General features: G+C 41.8%; 1 protein-coding gene across 7 annotated transcripts in view; it reads right to left on the bottom strand.

Moving 5' to 3' along the window:
* The window catches only part of ARHGEF28 (Rho guanine nucleotide exchange factor 28), a 191,262-nt gene extending 169,719 nt beyond the window's left edge, over positions 1-21,543 (bottom strand). For 2 of the 7 annotated variants that reach the window (XM_043547016.1, XM_037903021.2), the window contains exons 1-2: positions 20,970-21,146; positions 7,038-7,081 (exon numbers count right to left, since the gene is read on the bottom strand). In XM_043547016.1, the coding sequence (XP_043402951.1) occupies positions 7,038-7,081; positions 20,970-21,075 (150 nt within the window). In that variant the 5' untranslated portion in view covers positions 21,076-21,146. Of the gene's footprint in view, positions 1-7,037; positions 7,082-20,969 lie in introns of all 7 variants that reach the window. The other 5 variants (XM_037903026.2, XM_037903033.2, XM_037903025.2 and 2 more) reach the window with 4 other exon arrangements.
* Positions 21,544-22,462: the final 919 nt, after the last annotated feature.

The following is a 22,462-nucleotide window of genomic DNA, read 5'->3' on the forward strand; positions in this document are numbered from 1 at the left end:
CCCTCTGTCTCCGTTCTGTGAGTTTTACTGTCCCCATGACCGTCTCTCCCCCATAGCAGCATGACACTTCCTGAAATATTTCTGAAGTATTTACTCTACCAGTGCTTAAAGATTAATATGGAGAATCAATAACATTGCTAAAAAATAGCTACTTACTGCTAAATAAAAAGCCTGGCTTCTTATATACAGCCACTTGCTTTTTTGTAGGTTAGCAATTATTTTCAGTTATGGACTATAGTAGACTTCCCTTATTTCAAAACTTTTGAGTAAGGCTGTCGATTAATTGCAGTTAACTCACGCGATTCACTCAAAAAAATTGATCACAATTAATTGCAGTTTTAATCACACTGTTAATAGAATACCAACTGAAATGTATTAAATATTTTGGATGTTTTTCTACATTTTCATATATATTGTATTCCATATTGTAACTGAAATCAAAGTGTATATTTTATTACAAATATTTGCACTGTAAAAATGATAAACAAAAAAAGAAATAGTATTTTTCAATTCACCTCTTTCAAGTCCTATAGTGCAATCTCTTTATCGTGAAAGTGCAACTTATAACTGTAGATTTTTTTTGTTACACAACTGCACTCAAAAACAAAACAATGTAAAACTTCAGAGCTTGCAAGTCCACTCAGTCCTACTGCTTGTTCAGCCAATCACTAAGACAAACAAATTTGTTTACATTTACAGGAGATAATACTGTCCTCTTCTTATCTACAATGTCACCAGAAAGCAAGAACAGGCATTTCAATGGCACTTTTGTAGCCGGCATTGCAAGGTATTTATGTGCCACATATGCTAACCATTCGTATACCCCTTCAAGCTTCTGCCACCATTCCAGACAACATGCTTTCATGCTGATGATGCTTGTTAAAAAAAAAATGCATTAATTAAATTTGTTACTGAACTCCTTGGAGGAGAATTGTATGTTCCCTGCTCTGTTTTACCCACATTCTGCCATATGTTTCATGTTACAGAAGTCTCTGATAATGACCCAATACATTTTGTTCATTTTAAGAACACTTTCACTGCAGATTTGACAAAACGCAAAGAAGGTACCAATGTGAGATTTCTAAAGTTAGCCACAGCACACGACCCAAGGTTTAAGAATCTGAAGTGCCGTCCAAAATCTGAGAGGGACGAGGTGTGGAGCATGCTTTCAGATGTCTTAAAAGAGCAACACTCCGATGCAGACACTACAGAACATGGACCACCAAAAAGGAAAATCAACCTTCTGCTGATGACATCTGACTAGATGATGAAAATGAACATGCATCGGTCTGCGCTGCTTTGGATGGTTTTCGAGCAGAACCAATCATCAGTACGGACACATGTCCCCTGGAATGGTGGTTGAAGCATGAAGGGACATGTGAATCTTTAGCGCATCTGGCACATAAATATCTTGTGACGTCAGCTACAACAGTGCCATGAGAACACCTCTTCTTACTTTCAGGTGACATTGTAAACAAGAAGCGGGCAGCATTATTTCCTGCAAATGTAAACAAATTTATTTATCTGAGTGACTGAACAAGAAGTAGGACTGAGTGGACTTGCAGGCTCTAAAATTTTACATTGTTCTATTTTTGAATGCAGTTTGTTTGTACATTATTCTATATTTGTAAGTTCAACTTTCATGATACACAGACTGCACTACAGTATTTGTATTAGGTGAACTGAAAAAACTATTTCTTATTTTTTTACAGTGCAAAAACTTGTAATCAAAAATAAATATAAAGTGAGCACTGTACACTTTGTATTCTATGTTGTAATTGAAATAAATATATTTGAAAATGTAGAAAACATCCAAAATATTTAAATAAATGGTATTCTATTATTGTTTAACAGTGTGATTAATCGCGATTAATTTTTTTAATAACTTGGCAGACCTACTTTTAACATCTTGCATGTGTTTCATCAAATGCTGGTTTTGTCCCTGTCACTTTACTCTGTTCAAGATAAAAATTAAAATAATAAATTTTAAGAGAAGAAAACAAAGATACTATTACAAGTTCAAGTTACCTACATTGTAAAACTACATTGACTCAAATGATGTATCTTAATTATTGGACAGATGGACTACCCAGAATCACATGATGTTATTTTATTAATCAGGTGTTATTGGTTTGAGTAACCCTGAACATTTGTGTGGTTTACAAGGGAAACTTCTGTAATGTGGACAGTAATACTTTGCTCTTGAGAAGCTGGAAACGGGTCTTTCAATTAGCTGAAAAACATGTGCCTGAAACCTCTAATTTTCTCTTTCATTATAATTTATTTTTGAAACCATGACGTTTATAGGTGTGGTAATTAGATTATGATCCTGTTGCTGTCACTGAAATTATGTATATGGAAAATGTATCAAGATAATGCATTCTCCAAACTGAGGAATAACATGGACCATATGTATTTCATTATACTTCACATAAAATCAGATAACCTAACATTGACTGACTTTTCTGAATATATTTCCTTTTAAATAACAAAAAATAAACAGAAGTCATTTTTCATTTGACCAGATTAGACTATACTATGCTGGTAAGATCTTAGACTTGCAAAGAATTTCAGGTATTGAGTGACTATTCTTAATAACACTCCATTACATATACCAATCTCAATAAGCCTCCTGAAGGCTTTTAATGATAGCTTGCACACAGGTGGTTAAAAATTCACCTCCTACCTGAACTTCATGATTATTAGAGTTACAACAGGATAACATAATACTAGACGTACCCTATGATCATTCTGTTCTAATTATTATTATTCATTATTAGAATACATCACTGAGGCGGTCTTATATTTACTTCAGATATTCTCATATTATGGAGGCAGTATAGTCCAGTGGATACCAGTGAACACAGACGCTAAAAATAACGGGAAAGAGTTTGAAAAGCAAACACTCCATGGGCCCATTTAGCCCTAATACGTAGAGCCCAGCGTAGATACAAAAATGTGGATCTGCATCCACCAGGATCAACCCGCAATCTGACCCACGATCCACTAGCTGTCTTTTACCTGTATCCACATCCACAACTGCAGCTGCAAGCCGTCTCACAAGGTCTAGTGACTGGGGGGGTGGAGGGAAGCGGGGGGAAGGCAGCAGAGAGGCGAGGAGGAAAGAAGCGAGTGGGGGGGGGGGCGGGGTCTTGTGGGGAAGAGGCAGTGCGAGGGTTGGGACTGAGGGTAAGGGGCAGGGTCCCGAGGAGAAGGGGCAGCATAGAGCGGGGGGCTGGGGGAAAGGGGCACTGCATCGTGTGCTGCTCCTGGGGGCTCACAAATGACAGCACATGGCAGCAGCAGTGCGTGTTGCCTCACCGTGGGGCAGAGGGGTGGGGCACCGGGGCCTCGCCTGCTCCAATCCCAATGGGCAGGGACGCACCTGGCTGCCCAGGAGCCGGCGGGCCAGGCCCAGGACTAGGTGCTTAGCCAGTGCTGCCGGGCCAGGCCATGGTGGGGACACTGGTGCTCCCTACGGGGCTCAAGCTGCTGGACAGGAAGTGACGCGGTGAGTGGGTGCTGGACAGCCCCGACTCCGACCTGCTGCCCAGTCCCAGCCACTGGCTGCCAGCCCCGAGTGTGCTGCGCTCCCCGGGTTGCCCAAGACAGATGCCGCAGGCCAGGTGCCACTAGCAAATAGAGCCCTGCGTGGCTGTATCTGCATCGGATCCACCAGTCGCAAAAATGGTGCATAGCTATCTGCGTATTTTCAGGGCTCTACTAATACGAAGTAGATAAGTCAGTCTTGAAGTACAACCAGTGTGTTTTTCCTTTTCTGCCAGTTTTCATTGTGAGATTCTCCAACAGACTGAGTGGAGAAGACATTGAGCTAAAAATAATTCTACTCCTATTGGACATAATACCTTACAATGTAACACTGAATTTTTCAAGTTACATGTGCTCAGTATATAAGCATCATCATTTTTCATTCTGTGTCCCCCTCTCCCTCCTCCCGCCCCCAACCTCCTTCAAAAGAGAGAAACTCAATTAATTCCATTATTTTTCTAATTAATGCAAAAACTCACCGCAGGCACTTCTTCAGAGTCTTCTTAAGAGACCAAAAATCAGAGTATTTCAGACAAACTCAAAAAGCCAGAAAACTGCTTCGTGAAAATGGACAAAAGAACTACTTTCACATCTAGTTTAAATACTGACTAGATTGTGATTTCCATGAAAGCCATGCAAATAAGGCAGGAGTTGCGTCTTGGAAGTTCCTTCTATTAGAGCACGTGTACACTAATTGGACCTGGCTAAAAGAAAATGCCCTTACTCAAGGGCTCCTTCATAGAGGATAGAACAGACTTTTTGGTTGTTTTCAGATCTAATTGAAAATTATCCAGGCAGGGAAAAATATGACTGGCAAGATCCTTAGGAAAGAAGCCTGTCGCCTGTGAATCTGACGGGGGGTGCACAGAAATAGACTCCACCTGAGTAACTGCATCAACCTCCTGTTGAGCCTCATGAGGCCTGTCAGGGAGTTCCCAAGACCTACAGTTTATAGGAACCATCTCTCTCCCCCATTGGCCCAAGGAGGCATGTAGGGTCCTCCATGAGCCCTAGAAGATTTTCATCTCCCAACCCCTCTATGCCAGTCTTAATAGGCTATTCAGGGATGTCTTGAACTCCAGCTTCTGAGAAACTTACAAAACTCATCAGGACACTAGCTGCTCCAGGAGCTCCCTCCACTAATCCTAGAAAGTGCAAGACTCACAATCGCTCACCCTGGCGGGAATCTTTAGTGCCCTCCCAAACCACAACCACCACCCCAGCAAGCCTCAGAGGAATAGTTGGCAACTGTCCAATTGCAAACCAAATTATGCTCATGGGGCCTCCAATAAGAACATAAGAACAGCCATACTGGGTCAGACCAAAGGTCCATCTAGCCCAGTATCTGTCTTCTGACAGTGACCAAAGCCAGGTGCCCCAGGGGGAATGAACAGAACAAGTAATCATCAAGTGATCCATCCCATCACCCATTCCCAGCTTCTAGCAAAGAGACTAGGGACACCATCTGTCATAAATATAAAGGGAAGGGTAAACACCTTTAAATCCCTCCTGGCCAGAGGAAAAACCCTGTCACCTGTAAAGGGTTAAGAAGCTAAGATAACCTCGCTGGCACCTGACCAAAATGACCAATGAGGAGACAAGATACTTTCAAAGCTGGAAGGGGGGGAAACAAAGGGTTCTCTCTGTCTGTGTGATGCTTTTGCCAGGACCAGAGCAGGAATGCAGATCAGAACTCCTGTAAAAAGTTAGTAAGCAATATAGTTAGATATGCGTTAGATTCTGTTTTGTTTAAATGGCTGATAAAATAAGTTGTGCTGAATGGAATGTATATTCCTGTTTTTGTATCTTTTTGTAACTTAAGGTTTTGCCTAGAGGGATTCTCTATGTTTTGAATCTGATTACCCTGTAAGGTATTTACCATCCAGATTTTACAGAGGTGATTTGTTTACTTTTTCTTCAATTAAAATTCTTCTTTTAAGAACCTGATTCCTTTTCATTGTTCTTAAGATCCAAGGGTTTCGGTCTGTGTTCACCTATGCAAATTGGTGAGGATTTTTATCAAGCCTCTCCCAGGAAAGGGGGTGTAGTGCTTAGGGGGATATTTTTTGGGGGGGAAAGACGTTTCCAAGTGGGCACTTCCCCTGTTCTTTGTGTAACACTTTGGTGGTGGTAGCGTTTAACCTAAGATGGTAAGAATAAGCTTAGGAGGTTTTCATGCAGGTCCCCATATCTGTACCCTAGAGTTCAGAGTGGGGAAGGAACCTTGACACCATCCCTGCCCAAATAGCCAAAATAGGCTTATCTGGGACTAAGAAATCCACTAAGGTTTATGTGTGGTTGAGGATGACCTTCAATGAGCCTCCCAAAGCTCAAATATAGTGACGGGCACTCACTGATTCTAAAGTTTGGGGGATTAACCCAGCAAGCCTCTTAAGGCCTGCAGGGGGCTGATAAGCCCCCCTAAGGCTCACTACTGGTTCTCCTCTCCTGAAAAGCTCAGTAGCTCCACAGGAAAGAGGGAATGCCTGGCCCCTAACCACCAATCCAAACCCTGCTCTCTACAGCCCCTTAGACTGAGCAGAGGGCTTGGAAAAGAAGAGGATCAGAAGGATACCCCCTTTCTTGTGAACTTTCTGAGGTCTGCAGGAAAAGGAGAACCCCCAGAGAGCTTTAGGAGGCTCATCATCCCCACTGCAAGCCTTTTTGCAACCATTTTCTCTTTCTTCCATCAATAAGGCTCTCAACAGGTTACAACATTTGGAGGTCTACATTTACAAGGAAAAGAGATATTGTTGTTGTTAATGAAAGAGCAGAACTCCAGCAGTCCTTTGATGACCAAATACTAAGCTTGCTGCAGCAGATAGCACCATTACAAATCTGAACATTAATAACTTTTGAAATTAAAAGTTTAATCCTCTAACTTTTCATCCTGGACACCAGATCACAGCTAAGGAGCCCAGTAAACTAAATTTTATTCACTGTATGTCTTATTTTGCTTCAAAGTCAGATGGCTTTTTGAACTCTGGTGAGTGCGTCTATTTTTAGGGTGTCATCATGCAAAAACTTCTTGTCCAATCGCTCCACATTTTGTTGAAAAACTGTTCCTTAGCCCCAAATATAAACTACCAATTTTGAGGCTGAGAGGACTTTTGTATATGATGAGGAAGGAAAGTGGGGGGGAGGACGACAATGAAAAATTTGGGTTTATAGCAGAAACACAGTTGCAACTTTAAACTATGGAGTAGCTGGTTTCCCTCCCTAAGTATTATCTATGTTTCTAAGTATTGAAATTAAGAAAATCTAAAATAATGACCATGAAGGGAATTTTAAACTGACTTCAGCAATGGGAGCCATAATATTCAAAGAGTATTATCCCCAGAAACGCCTGAATTAGACAGCAACATTCAGTGGCCTAAAGTCTCAGTCAACCAGAGAACAGCTTTCTGTTTCATTCATTCTGCCTTGAATAAGCTGTTATCGAAAAGAAAGAGCCTCTTAGGGCAAAAGCCTAATGTTGTAGAACTTACATAAAGAGGTACTTCAGTGCAGCTCAGCTTCATTGTTACAGCATCTACAAACAGAATAAACCAGAGTAATTATCACACACTGAATCACAGGGCACTGATACTATTTAGGTTCTTATAGCACGCCAATCACCATGGTGTCTGAATATCCTCAGAATGAGGACATTAAGAGACTAACTTTATCAAATGTGCAGTTCTTCTCCAGTTTCTTACCTCATGGGAAAAAGAAATGCATGTGTATTTCTGGAGGAGGGGTCGTTTCTAGTTAATATGCTGTGTGTTTTTTTCAATACTATACACAGTAAACTAAACAAAACAGGTCAGTGAACATTTCTGAGTCCAGCCACCAAGATGTTAATATTGACAATAAGTGAAGTATTAAAACTTGTTGAGTATATCAGAGGCAGAGAAAGGAATTGTAAATTTGATCCAGGGATGTAGTTGCACCTATCCTTGTATTTAACACCATAAATCAAGTGTCTGGTTTTTGGGTGTGTTTTTTTTTAACTCCTTTATTTAAGAACCCCACAGGCTTCAGTCTGTCATTGGTTACCTAAAAAAGCACGTAAAGTGACAAGCTTAGAGTAATTTAACAAATGCATTTTAGATGATCAATTTCAATTATTACTATTTTAATATAGTCAAGATAACACTGATTTCTAGTATTATATTTTGATTTCCTTTTCCAATGCATCCACAGAGACCATTCCCTAAATTTAACATTTTTTTAAAAATTAGAAAAAAATCAAACTGGAAGCAACCAAGCCTTTAGAAAGCCCAGGCGGACATATATACTTACAAATCCTCTTCCTCAACTCACTGAAACAGAGAAAAGAAAGCCTGTCCTAAAAGAAGGCTGTCTCAACTCAGATGTGGTTGTGCTGTTAAAGTTGAACCCTTTCCAGTAATAATATGATCATGTTGTGCATAGCCTGCTCACGCATATGGATAGCCTGCTATGAGTCAGATATAATTGGAATGTTTCCCCTTTTACATACTGCAAAATTTACTTACAGAGTTTCCACCATGAACAAAAAACTTCTTTAGCAAATGGATTATTTATACTAGTCTCATACAACCCATCTTTTCATATGCACACAAGCAAAACTGGGCATGCTGCTATGTTTTGATTTTCACACAATTTTGACAAAAAGGCAAAATCCTTTGCAAGAACATTGAGCACAAATGTCAAACCAAGGCCAGTCTTTCACACCATAAGCTTTGTAGATCTCCCCCTATTTCGTACTCATTCTGAAACCAACGTCTGGATTAACAGGTCAGGCATTGCCTGCTAACCCCTCCCAAACAGTAGTCAAATGAAGTCAATATTTAGTCAATAGCTACATTCAGATAGAAGCTCTTGTTTTGTTTTGTTGGGGGGGGGGGGGGGGGGGGTAGGAGGAGGAAGTTGGTTTCAAGGTGCCTTGTTCTGACTGCCAAGCACAGACAAGGTTCTTTAGTTATTCTGCAGACAGCCCTGAATCTGACCCAAACTGAGATTAACATCTGAAGCACACTCGTGTTTGTGTAGACTAAAGAGGGTTACGAAAGGTAACGCAAAAAATTGTTTCTTGAGGAATTATCAAACACACTGGTTTTCCAAAAGTGTCATATTTCAGAAAGGATGAAGCCCATTACCTCCTATCTTGGATCTCTCATCAAGCCACAGTTATTGCCACCAACATGTTATATTTATAAACAAGTCAGCAGGAACTGCATCATTTGGTGTCATGCATGACAATGAAATGAAAGGCATGTCACATCTGCTTTTGAGCGGCAACATACCAGCTAACAGAATCTCCACAACGTTTCTCTTCTATTTTCTGGAGAATCTATTAATCTCCCATTGTCCATGTAGATAAAGGAGTCCATAGACCATCAGACTTAAACCCACACAACCTCTTTTACAACATGAACACTGACCCTCACATAAATCGCAGTAGCATCTCAATAAAACAAAACATGCATCTAATTATGGTCACACAATAGATATAATTCCAAGAGATATACACCAACCCCCTCTCGTTCTGCATGAGTGCACAGGGGGATGGGAAAGGCAGGGCTCCCTATGTCCTCTTCCTATTCTAGTGCACTTATGCAAGAGGAGGCATAATTTAGTACCTAATTTGGGGATTATGGTCGTGCCAATGGTCAGACTTGTACAACTCTTAATTTATTAGGAAGTGAAGTTCATACCATGTATACAGCACACACAATAAATAAAATTCACTTTAAACATGGACCTAGCACACACATTTCCTCATGCTTTATTTATATGCTATTTAGATCATAGGCTCTTCAGGACAGGGATCTTCTCTTCATATCCACACGTAAAGTGTCTAGCATAATGTTGATGCCATAGAGACAATAAATAATATAAATACAGTGGGTCATTTGAATGGCAATTTCCCCTAATAAATGATGTTTACTAACCTAGCCTTCCAGTTATTAGGATTAATTGGTTAATGATCGTTTGTATAGCACTTCAAAAATGTAAATCACAATTAACATACTAAGAAGCTTTTACATTTCCAATGAGGCATTGAATTTGACCTATGATCTTGCTCACATGAGATGTATACCCATATGAAGATCAAAAATACACACAATTTTTATTGAACCCCTAATGTGTCACTGAGTTAACAAGAACAAACTCATAGAATTCAATAATATCTAAATTTTAAATTTATTTACACAAAAGATCAATTTCTCAAGCAGACAGTTCTATTAGTATTTTTATATTCTTCTAATAAATACCCATAACCTGCAAACTGCCTGGCCTTATGAAAATGTTAAACGTGGTGTAGAATGCTGGCTGTACTGGTTTAAAACATACTTGTGATTGTCTATAAACAAACTTTATAATCACCAACTTTTAATGATGTTTCTTAGAAACAAAAGGGCACTTAATTGATCCTCTTTTCACTTCCTGCATAGGAACTTGTTAACATCAACATATATAATAATAATGTTCTAAGCAAACAGTTCTGCTTTGCTGTTTTTTTTTCACATTTGTTTTGATGGCAGTTGTTGTTTAGAAAAAGTTCCACTCAAGTGATCCAAGTCTTCCCCCCAGTGCTAAGCCCAAGTCACTCACCTGGCTGCTGGGAATCACTGAAATTCACTAAAAACAAATGCAAAGCACTATATTTAGGAAGGAAAAAATCAAGTGCACAGCCACAAAATTGGAAATAACTAGCTAGGCAGTAGTACTACCGAAAAGGAACTGGGGGTTATAGCAAATCACAAATTGAATATGAGCCAACAACGTGATGCTGCTGCAAAAAAGGCAAATGTCATTCTGAGATATGTTAGCAGAAGTGTTGTCTACAACAGTGGTTCTCAACCAGGCATCCTGCCTGTGGGGGGCCACAAGCAGGTTTCAGGGGGTCCATCAAGCAGAGCCGGCATTAGATTTCCTGGGGTCCGGAGCAGACAGCCAAAGCCCCACCACATGGGACTGAAGCCCAGAGCCCTGAGTCACGTTACCCAGGGCTGAAGCCGAAGCCTGAGCAATGTAATTTCATGGGGGCCTCTGTGTCATGGGGCGCCAGGCATTTACCATGCTTGGTGCCCCTTAATGCCGGCTCTGTCTTTTATATACAGAAAACCAGTTATTGTGGCACAAGTGGCCCATGGAGTTTTTATAACATGTTTTGCGGGGGAGGAGCTCAGAAATAAAAAAGTTGAGAAACACTGGCCTACAAGACATGGAAGATAATTGTTCCATTCTATTCATCACTTGTGAGGCTTCAGCTGGAGTATTGTGTCCAGTTTCAGGCACCACAGTGTAAGAAAGATATAAACAAATTAAAGAGTTCAAAGGAGAGCAACAAAAATGATAAAAAGTTTGGAAAACATGACATATGAAGAAAGGTTGAAAGAATTAGGCACTTTTAGTCTATAGAAGAGAAGGCTGAAGGGAGACATGATAGCAGTCTTCAAATATGTTGAGGTCTGTTACATAGGGAATGGTAATCAATTGTTCTCCCTGTCCACTTAAGATAGGTTAAGAAGTAATCAGCTTAGTTTGCAGGAAGGGAGATTCAGGTTAGATACTAGGGAAAACTGTTTATCTATAAGACTATTAAGTTCTGGAACAGTTTACCTAGGGAGGCTGTGGAATTCCCACCACTGGAAGTTTTAGGAACAAGCTAGACAAACCACCTTTCAGGAATGGTCGATGTGTACTTCATCTTGCCTCAGCATGGCAGGATGGACTAGACGACCTCCTGTGGTCCTTTCCAGCCCTGCATTTCTATCATTCTATGACTACAGAAGAAATCCTCCCACCGTGGCCATGGAACCAGAACAAAGTTGCTCTGTAGTCACTACTACAGCCTAAGGAATGGAGGAGATTTCCAGGGTCCTGACACCACATCACCCACCATCTCTGGAGGATTCATGAAGCAGCAGATTCTCCAATGCCAAGCCAAACTGCCACCACAGACCAACTGCACAATTGCACTGAGAGGCACTAGGCAGTAGCTACACTGACTACGAGTAGCTACACTGACAGTAGCTACACTGCTATACACACATCCCTCCACATAGTGGAGCTACATGAGTTCCCTTGTGTCAGGGGTCAATCTGGGTGATGGGAGAGAAAATTGAGAAGGATTTGGACTTAAAAAACCACAATTTCCAATTTCAGCCTTCTCCCACTGAAGTTAAACTCCCATTAAACTTCAATAGCCGCAGGATCAGCCTATAAATCAGATCTTTCCTCATTATACGCAAATTTGAGTCAGTTCAGTAGTGAACTTGACAAAAAATGCACATGATTATGTGCCATAATTTGGAGAAGTCCAAGGCACAGGCTTGTTGTCCAATATAGTTGAATATCTGCGCTTTATCTAAGAAAATCTGCACCAAGTACATCAATTTACACTATCTTACCACTGGAGCAAATGGGAAATCTGTGAATTTAAGAATTGTTGTAGGTAAATTCTATCAGTGATTATCCCCAAAGTTTAAAAGAATAGAATTTACCCAAAAAGGGTTTTGAAAATGTCTAGTTTGCCACTTTCCCCAAGGGAAATTGAATTTTTTGTGTCCTAACTTACTTGAGATGGTTAAGAATGTTTATTACTTTTATCGCAGTAAAGATACATTTTAACAATTTTTACCTATTTACTTTACAAGAATCTTAAATTATATTTCAGTTTCTTTTTTTCTTTTTTTTTTAAATACACCACTGCTTTTAGTTTTTAAAACTGTGTTTTTTCCAAATACCAAGGTACCTTTAATAAGGGACCCAGGAAGGAAATCTGTCACTGGAAAATGTGAATGGAAGTGTGTCATGAGGAGAACATGTTAATGGAAAAGGTTTCTGTTATCAAACCTTTTCAGTTTGTACATACTAGAGAAATTAGATAATGGAAAGTACACAGGAGAAATTCCAGTAATAATGCCTTTTATCGTGCTTGACAAGGTGATCATCGGACATTACTTTATTAATGGTGTTTTTTTCAAGGAGAATTTTCTGAATCTTATTTGGATTGCAGCAGCACCTACTGTGTGACAGATGCTTTCTAAAAGGAGAAGGACATATTTTCTGACCCAAAGTCAAAGGCCCTGATCCCACAAGTTGGCCTGCAACTCAGTATTTGAGCCTTGCCTTCCCCAAAAATGAGGTCCTGCACTGTGATCCAGGAGAGGCAAACTGCTGCACCATTAAACTTGGGGCTCCACACAGGTAAGCAGTTTGACTGCCTAGATCAGATTCAGAATCAGGATTGGAGCACCCATCATTTAGTGTTTGTAAGCCTTTCAGAATAAAGTATAGTACAAAAGATAAATTAAATTCATATTTCTATTGTCTTTTAAACTGTATATAGAATACAAAGTTATGTGTGTAGACACATTTACATGTTCCTTTTTGCATAATGGTCCAACACCTCTGTACCACACAGATCTATTGTCATCCCATAATTTGTAAATTACTAAAATCAAAATGCTGACCTGTGAAAATAAACCTGCAGTTAAAAGCCATGAGTACCTTGGAATGTATATCTCATTTCCATGATTGTGATGCCCCATACTTTAATACATGTTTGTAAAACACTTTGAGGAATACAAGTCCTATTATTATTTTAGAGGCCAGCACCCCAAATTTGATTTTGATCGATTGAGTGTGGAGTGGGGCGACTGCCCCGCTCCCATAGGCAAGGGTTAAAAGCAGCCAAGCTAGACTGATTGGGGAAGCAGCCACAGCTGTGGCCAGCTCAATCAGGGCCCAGCTGGCCCTTATAAGAGGGCTGGGGGCCAGGAGCTAAAAGAGTCTCTCTCCAGCCCTGGAGGGAGAAGGGCTAGCTACCTGAGAGGAAGGTACCTGAACTGGAGCAGTGCTGGGGAGCTCTAGCCTGGTAAAACCCCAGGCTGCAAGCCTTGTTGAAGGCCTACAGAGGTACTGGAGCTGCAGAGATACGGCCTGGGAAATAGGCAAAGGCAGCAGGTCCTAACCCCTTGCCAATGATGAGTGGCCATTACAGACTTCAGTCTGCCCCGGTGAGCGGGGGCTAGATGACGACTGGCAGTAGCCACTTAGGCAAGGTGGGTTTAGAGGGTTGGGGGTTCCCTGGGGAGGAGAGACCCAGACTGTGGGGTACTGCTGAGGCAGAACCCTGAGGTAAAGGGCACTGGGGTCTGGGAGGGACACGGGGCCAGCAGCAGGCGAGACACTGGCCTGCAGAGGGAGCTCCATATGCTGGAAAACAGCTAATTCCTAAGATCACCAGCAGGGGCGCTGTGCCAGGGAGTCTCAATTTGCTACACGGAGCAACATGAAACAAAAGGAGTCTTTGTATTTTAACAATAGTGGCCCATGTAAAGGTCAATAGCAGGCAAGAAAATACTTCCACTGAGCACATATGTGCACATACACCCCCCATCCTCACCCCACAATACCCTTACTGCCCCTTATACAAAATTATGCGATTCTGAAGGGTGCTTATAAAACCAGAGATTTCTAGTAAAATACTGCTGGCAGGAACTGTTTTATTGCAACATATGTGGCAACTTGAACCACAATACATTATATACCAAAAGGCACTATCATTGTTTCCTGTCAGGACACACTGCACAGAGATCAACTCTTAGTCAGTACAGAATGTACTTTTATGCACAGCTTCTTGCCGTGGACCAAAACTAAAAGATCTTAAAATAATTCAGTGACAGAAAAAAAGTAGCCAGTTGAAGCAAGAATATGATGAGTACTTAATTCCAAAATGCATGGTTTTATACCATTATAACCAAGGTTTTTCAAATCAGTCTTAATTCTAATTCTGATGAAGATGCATAGCATGAACTGTGGGGGGGAGGAGTGGGGAACAGCTACCAGCCTTGCAGTCATTTACTTCATTCCAATATTTTTCAAAGTGAGAAGTAAAATAATCCCTTACCTATAAATGTATAATGAAGCAGCTTGCATAGGTCTTGATCACCTCACTTTGTACTCGTCTGCTCTTGAAATCAAGAGAACTTGAGAAACTTAATTAAAATTTCTTTTACAAACACCGTTCATATCAACAAGAGAAACACACTTCTCATCTTATTTGGGACTAAAATAAAAGATCACTTATCTTCCTGAAGATTATCACCCAATTCACTGCTCAGTTAAAATACTAGTGTTTTCATTAGTTAAAGCCACCACTATTTTGTGTTGCACTGCAGAGAAAATATTTAAAGAGCCAAAATAAAAATGTTCCTTTAGTACCAGCTTTGGAAGCTGTGTTACTTTTTAAGAGTGTTGTTTGCTAACACTATTGATGAAGATATTTTAAATACTAAAGAAGCCATTGTACTGGGGCAATAATTTCGTACCACCATTAAAACCAATGTTTCTTTCTTCATCATTTTTCATAAAGGTTCCACAAAGCTCACAGTCATAGGCAGGAGATATCATAAAAACTCTGCCCTTGTACTGTTCACTGGTAAGAATACTGAATAAGTGAATGCTAGAGCAATGCTTTTCTAACTGTGTTCAAACATATAATCCAATACTAAATGTGATGGTTCATCACCTCTTCAACCTTTGACTTTTCCACATAAGTGCTCTAACTTCATGAATAAAGTTTAGGAGGTTTCTCTACCAAGCTATACTAGCTGTGTGTCTCATCACATTTCTGTAATATGCAGTTCATCTGCCTTTTTGAGCAGTGGGAAAAGGCTGCTCTGGGAATGCTATTTGTCTAAATTAGGAATTGCTGAAATACATCTATGTTGACATAAAGTTGTCTCAGCATTCTGTCTTGTTCTGAGGGTGACTCTATGGAACAGAGTTAAGGTGTTTAGGTGACTTTAGCTATATATCTGCATGCTTTCACTTCAGTCCTGGGTGGCGGGGCTCAGGCTTCAGCTTTAGCCCTGGGCGGCAGGGCTCAGGCTACAGTCCCCACACCCAGGGATGAACCCCAGTGTGATGGGATTCGGGCTTCAGCTTTGGTTCCCCCCCCCCGACCTGGGACATGCATTAATCATGCAGTGTGTCACAGTGCAATGAAGTTTGAGAACCCCTGGGCTAAAGCGATACATGCTTTCAATTTTAACTGCTGGGTGAAGGGGGGGGGAGGGGGAGGTTTGCTAGGAAACTCCCTCAGGTTTTTCAAAATCCACAAGCTATTCCTGCAGTCACCCTCCCATTCTCTTCCCCCTCTTGCAGAACTAATTTCTTAAGGATGAAGCATGAAGTTTCCCTTTGCTCCTCCCTCTCCCAATGGGGAGCCCATGAGCTCTGCAAGCTTTGAAAGTTCCACAAGAAGTGCTGGAGGAAAATCCATTCCTCCTTAGCGTGAGCTGTACATGTACGAAGGCTCACAAAGGATATATATTCAGTCCTGGACTGTAGCAGACTAATCTACAACTCTACCTGCTATCTTCCTTAAAATGTGGCAGCACTATGGAAATTTCCTCCTCCCCCATCCCTCAACTGCCAGCAATGCAAATCCAACCTGAGCTCTAAGAATCAAGGTGTGGTTGTTTTATTCACACCACCATCCTTAGTAATAACATTTCTGCAATTTAAACTTGCTTAAACAATTATGTTAATGATGTATGAGGCAGAACGGATTTCTGCTCACTCTCCCATGGCCACGTTAGCATTCCAGAGCAATTAAGGAGTAAGTAATTGTAACATTTTTGTCAGTAAAGTCATCAGATATGACTCAGTGTCATAGGGAGCAGATTTTGTTGGGCAAGATGGCATTATTTTTAAATTGTCTCTTTCTGATCATAAATACAATTCAGCTTGTTGTTTATGGCAGTGGTTCTCAAACTTTTGTACTGATGACCTCTTTCACACAGCAGGCCTAAGAGTGCGGCCCCACCCCCTTATAAAGTTTGAGAACCCCTGGTTTATGGCTTTCAGTATCCATCTTAATGATACTCAGACTGTAAGTATCAACGAGTCTGTAGTAAGTTAAAAATCAATATATATTTTTAAAGTTATCAATGTACAACTTTGAAGAAAAAACTGAAACTATCTGAAAAGTGTCAAGATGCTCAGAAAAGCCATTCAGAACCAAAAGGAGTAAAATACAATCAGTAAATAGAGTTGAGAAGTGACATCTAAGGAAGTTTAGATGCATGAAAAGCTGTGGTTGTAGCAATATATATGAGATGATTTAAAAGTATACTAAATACAGTTTTCATTACAAAATTACCCTGTAAATTAAATATTTGGGTATAGACAGACAGAACTTGTCAAATGTAGATCTGAAATGCATGTGCAAATCCTATCCCATTTGCAAATGGGCTCCTGGGTGTACATAATGATTAACTGTCCACCTAAGCGTTCATATATGCATGCAAATGATTATGAGGAATCTGCATTCTAGGCAGCCACTTCTGAAAACTGGGTCCATAGTTTTCAAAACTATGTAGCTCAGCTCAAATGATCTTAATGCAACAAAAGTGAATTTGCTTTTTGACGTACAATAGCATTTCCCAACCTCTAGATAAGGTACTAGTAAAATAGATCCATTTCTACCATACACACCACACACTCCTCGTAATATGGTCTCTTTCCTTAATTTTGTCTCAGACACCGGCATCACCTAAGCAGGCAACAAGAGTTGTGTGACCTCTTACTTTTATATTAACAAAGGGAGTCACACATTAGTTGATAGCTGGAATAAGAAATCATCTTTTCTGTTGTCTAAAAATATCTAGGTTCTAGAAATGTAGTGAAGGTTCTCTCACCCACCTTGGCACAGTGAATGTTAATATAACTTCCACAATGAGTGCAAGCATCTGGGTGATGCGGATATAACCCTAAAGCTATGTGTTGCTCTTGCTCCATGGAGAAGCTCCAAATGCTATCAATAGGAGCTGGGTGCAGAGACCGAGCCTTTTAAGTTATCCTTCTAACTATTATTTCTGGATGCACTTCTCCCTTCAGTACTGTTAAACTGTTTTGTAACCTATTTTGGGTCTCGTATATGAAAATATCACAGACCTCATCACAATTGACTACAGTCTATAAATGCAAGTACAAGGCATCTATGCAGGCTGCAGTATATCACACAGCTAGCATCTGTAGAAGCGGTATGGCTGGCTGGAAAATGGAAATGATTCATGAAGAGTGAATTGGTGTCGGGGAAATGGAGTTGTTCAGAGACCAGGATTTTAACGTTTAATGTTCACTATAGTAATAACGTGCCAGGCTGAAGAGAGATTTTGAGGCAGGATCTGAAGAGTCAATAGGAAAATTCCTGTGTTTTTAAGGACTTCAGATGTATAAGCATGTACACCCTGTGTACAGCGTGGAGCTCTGCTCTGTGTTGCTGCCTGCATAGCAGCATGCAAGTTCTCCCATCATCCACCAAGCACAGCTACGTAAGGGCCCATGGAGGCTATCTGATACATTGCACTGGAATGGCTCAGCTGCTGGTGGGGACAGGGAGCATTCCTCCCTTGAGCCCCCTGCCCTCTTCCCTATATCTGTGCAATGCATAGCCCAGATCTAAGCTGGGCACTCGACAGAAGGTTTGTCTTATGTTTCTTTTATATTTTACCTTGCACCAGGCCACAAGTTACAGCAGCTTTCTCCAAAGTCTTGCTTGTGCAAGTAAAAGCAACGAAGCATGGCTGTGATTCTGGTGACTTGGGAAGCCTTACGTCTCTATAGTAATAATAATAAACCATACTGGACCAATAAAATACAGTTCAATGCATTTTTAATAAACCTAAAGAGCCTGCTGAACAACCTGGGTTCAGTATCATGTCATCACCAACTAGTGCTGCTAGAATAAAGGATCTTTCAGTGTAAATAAATATTTCCAGAAATTCATCACTTGACCATAACCTTTGACTATGATAAGATGAAACCTAGCAGTACAGGTATCATTTTTATTATTGGTGTTACAATAGCACCTACTAGCCCCTTTCTACTAAGCATTCTATGTAAGAGTATATTCCCCAAAGAGTCTACAGTATTATCATCATCCCATTTTACAGATTGGAAATTAGGGCACAGAAGTATTAAGTGACTGACCCAAGGCCACACAGGAAGTCTGTGGCAAAAGTGGGAACTGAAGCCAGATCTCTGAATCACAGCCCAGCGCCTTAGCCATAGACCATCCTTCCTATCATCCCTGAAGCACATACTTAAAAACTACTATTTGGATTAAAAGAAAGTTAAACCATAGTTTTCTGAAATGTCCCTGGTGCCCAAATGCTGAAGTCTCCACAGGGGAAGCTCCCAGTGGAGCCAATAGGATTTTGGGCTGAATTAGGACAGCAGTTTTAAGCTCATTGGGCGAACATTCCTGTATATTAAATAACTGATAGTGGGCTTCAAAACCTAGTCTTTAACTCAAGCTTTTCTGCCTAACTGAGAAGACCAGGAGATTACCTGATCATTTATTTTTAAAACATACCAGACCATAGGATCTGCTCATCAATTTAATTATTTTATCATCGAGTACACAAAAACTGCCCTGGAAGAAGAAAACCAAAAAAACAAACATATATTTTTAGTATAAACATTTATGAAAATACCAGTCTCTAATTTTTGTTTTTGGCTTGCTAATGTGTACAGTTTTGTGAAGACAAAGATAACTCTTTGTCTATGTAGGAAACTGACACATGGCCCTTTAACATTCCTCCACTGGTGGTCCCTTGTACACCGCACCAAGCTGACATATCTCATCCTCACCTTCAAGGCTTTGGCACAGCTCTCTCATCCTACATGGCAGATGTTGTCTCCTTCCACGTTGTCCCTTTCTTTCCCTCCAAGAGTGACACCAGACTTAATGCCCTGTTCCTACACCTATTCTCATATCTGATCCTATTCCACACACAAAAAAAAGGAGTACTTGTGGCACCTTAGAGACTAACATATTTATCTGTGCTTAAGCTTTCGTGAGCTACAGCTCACTTCATTGGATGCATGCCGTGGAAAATTTTCCACGGCATGCATCCAATATAGCTCACGAAAGCTTATGCTCAGATAAATTGGTTAGTCTCTAAGGTGCCACAAGTACTCCTTTTCTTTTTGTGAATACAGACTAACACGGTTGCTACTCTGAAACCTATCATTCCCATCAGAGTCTCAAATAAACTGTTCCTGTTTTCTTTCATAATTTTATTTCTTTTAGCTTTCCAGGTTCATCTTTGTTGTTGTTGCTGTTCAGCTGAAACAACGTTTGACTCCAGTTCAGAAGTACCAGTATAAGCATTTTTCAATACAGCTGTAATGTAAGTGACTCGCTGAAAGTCCTAGCTTATTATTTCTGCCTTCTGCTACTCAATTGTTAATTGAGATACTATCAAAACAAGAAAAGTGCTGGTGCTTAGCTCAAACTTGGGGAAAAATTATCAGGAGCATAACTGCTGCTTCCTTCACACCCTGGGTCAGTCCAGCCAGAATCATTCTGGGAATCCACTTGTTGGCTGGAAGCCAGCACCTGGTTCACCAGCTGTCCCGATGACAGCCCAGTCAGAGCTGCACACTCATAAGACCAGCCTCAGAGCTTAAATTCATAACTTTGCTAGACACTGGAAATCACAGTCTTAATAAAGACACTGGATTCATGGCTTATTACAACAATCTATAAGCCACTAAGCCCCTTTTTTTGTCCTATGATTTTTTTTGTCCTATGGTGTTAATAGGCCAGTTCACCTTGAATCGTCCCTTAGCTTAGCATAGGGGTAGGCAATAGGTGGACCACGGGCCAAATCCAGACCACCAGATGCTTTTGAATGGACCCTGAAATATTTTTATTTACTTATCATCATTGTTGTTTTTTTATTATTATTATTATTATTATTTTCTCTGGAGTCTGGCCCTTCACTACACTTTGACCAAGAAATTTAGACCTGGACAAACAATAATGGACTGCCCCTGGTTTACCATATTCTATCGGTTCAACCTGGCATCTAGCTGGGACACTGGGATTACCTTTCCCAGGCCTACAGAAGAGCTCTGTGTAGCTCCAAAGCTTGTCTCTCTCACCAACAGAAGTTGGTCCAGGACAAGATCTTACCTCACCCACCTTGTGTCTCTAATATCCTGGGACTCCCGCGCTACAAAAACAGAGAGCCTAGGACAGACACCTGGCCCGTGAGCTCTCCCTAGCAGGACCCGCCCTTGGAAGGGAGGTGATGGGCTCAGCAGCAGCAGACCCTCCCTCGGGTGTGCGATTTCCCCGGCAAACACATCCTTAGCCTCCCACCCCCTCCAAGGACCCCAGTACTAGTGGCGGTCAGCGCTGCCCCCCGCACCCTGCATGTCACACTGCCCCAGGGGCGGCTCGCCCCAGCCCTTCGCCCCGCAATGCAGCAGCGCAGCTGGGCGGGGGGCACTGACCAACCCGGGGACGCGAACCAGCAGCAGAGGCGAGACCAGCCGCCTCGGGCGAAGGCACCTGACCGAGGGCCACAGCTGGACACTCAGCCCCCGGCACCGCGCAAACGCCAGGCTGCAACCTTTACCTGCGGCAGGGAGGCTCAGCCCCGCTCTGGGCGGCCAGGCTGCCCCCGCCTCAGGCGGGCCGGTCTTTGCAGGAGAGGCGGGAAGCCGGGCTGGAGACCTGCTCATGGAGAAGGCGCCCTACACTGCCCAGAGACCGGCGCCCGCCGGGCTCCGCTGCCGAGGGGAGGAGCCGGGCACTGCACAGCCCAGCGGACCTGCCGCTGCGTGTGAGCGCCGCCGCCTTTCCCCCGCGCCTGAGCGGGGGGAGGGACGCGCTCAGTCCTCTCCAGCGCCCGAGACGCGCTGGACCTGTTGCCAGTTCCTGGGGAGCTTTGGTCGCTGCCCAGCTAGGGGGACAGAGACGTCGGGAAAGGGGCCGGCTGCCTCTATAGCACCCCTCCGCGGGGCATGGCAGGCCCCAAACGTTTAAAACTCTTGAGTCAGGCTGCCAGGCATCCTGGGATTTTATCTTTCTTTCTTTCTTTATTAAAAAGGGCCCCAAACTAAGTATTCTTTGTTTGCCTTCTGGTTTGCAATCATTTTCAAAGGTTCCTTTTCCCCCCCTCACACCCGCGCTTTGGAGGGCCTCAGGGAATCACCAGCCTCCAGAAGCTGGGGCTTTAAGAAAAACCATCAACTATCACGAGATGAGCAATAAGGTTACAGGGAGCAGCACCATGGCATTTTCCCTTCTTGGAAGTCAGGAACTGTGTTAAGGAGGGTTAGCTCCAGCTGTACTGTGGTAGCACACAAAAGCCACATTGTTACAGACACTGTTGTAAATGCATAGTCAGACAGACTCAGCTCCTCAAAAGGTATTTAGGCACCTAAATCCCACCAATTTCTATGGGAGTTTTGTGCCTAAATACCTTTGAGGTCTGGGCCACAGTCTCTGCTCTGAAATGTTACAACCTTTATTCCATCAACCCAGAGAGACAAAGCTCAATGATGCGCAATGTCCTTCATCGAACCCTAAGGAAGCCCTATTAATCCTAAAATAACTTATATATCGTCTATTGCTATGTTAATGTTTTTAAAAAAACTATTGCTATGTTTGTATGCAGTGTTACTGTAGCCATGTTTGCCCCAGGATATTAGAGAGACAAGGTGGGTGAGGTAATATCTTTTATTTCAAAAGCTTGTCTCTCTCACCAACCGACATTGGTTCAATAAAAGATATTACCTCACCCACCTTGTCTCTCTAGTATGGCTGTGCTTGTAATTCATGGTCTAGGATGGTACCACTGCCCTCTACTGGATGGATTCACAAGGCATGAGGGATGAACTGTATGCCATAGTCTGTATATATCTAGCAGCGTTTCTTTCCTTTTACTCAATTTGTAGGAGGCTGTGCTTTGGGATCAAAGTTCTAAATCCTGCAGTCCGCCATCACCTTTTGAGCAGCTAGAGTGCATAGTGAGAAATGTTCGTTCTTCGAATGCCATAGATTTGCCATACTATTACTAATCATTGCATGGTTTGTGTTCTATAATACAGAGAGCACCACACAAAC

This window comes from Chelonia mydas, chromosome 5 (genome assembly GCF_015237465.2).
Source record: "Chelonia mydas isolate rCheMyd1 chromosome 5, rCheMyd1.pri.v2, whole genome shotgun sequence".
In the NCBI taxonomy this organism is placed as follows: domain Eukaryota; kingdom Metazoa; phylum Chordata; order Testudines; family Cheloniidae; genus Chelonia; species Chelonia mydas.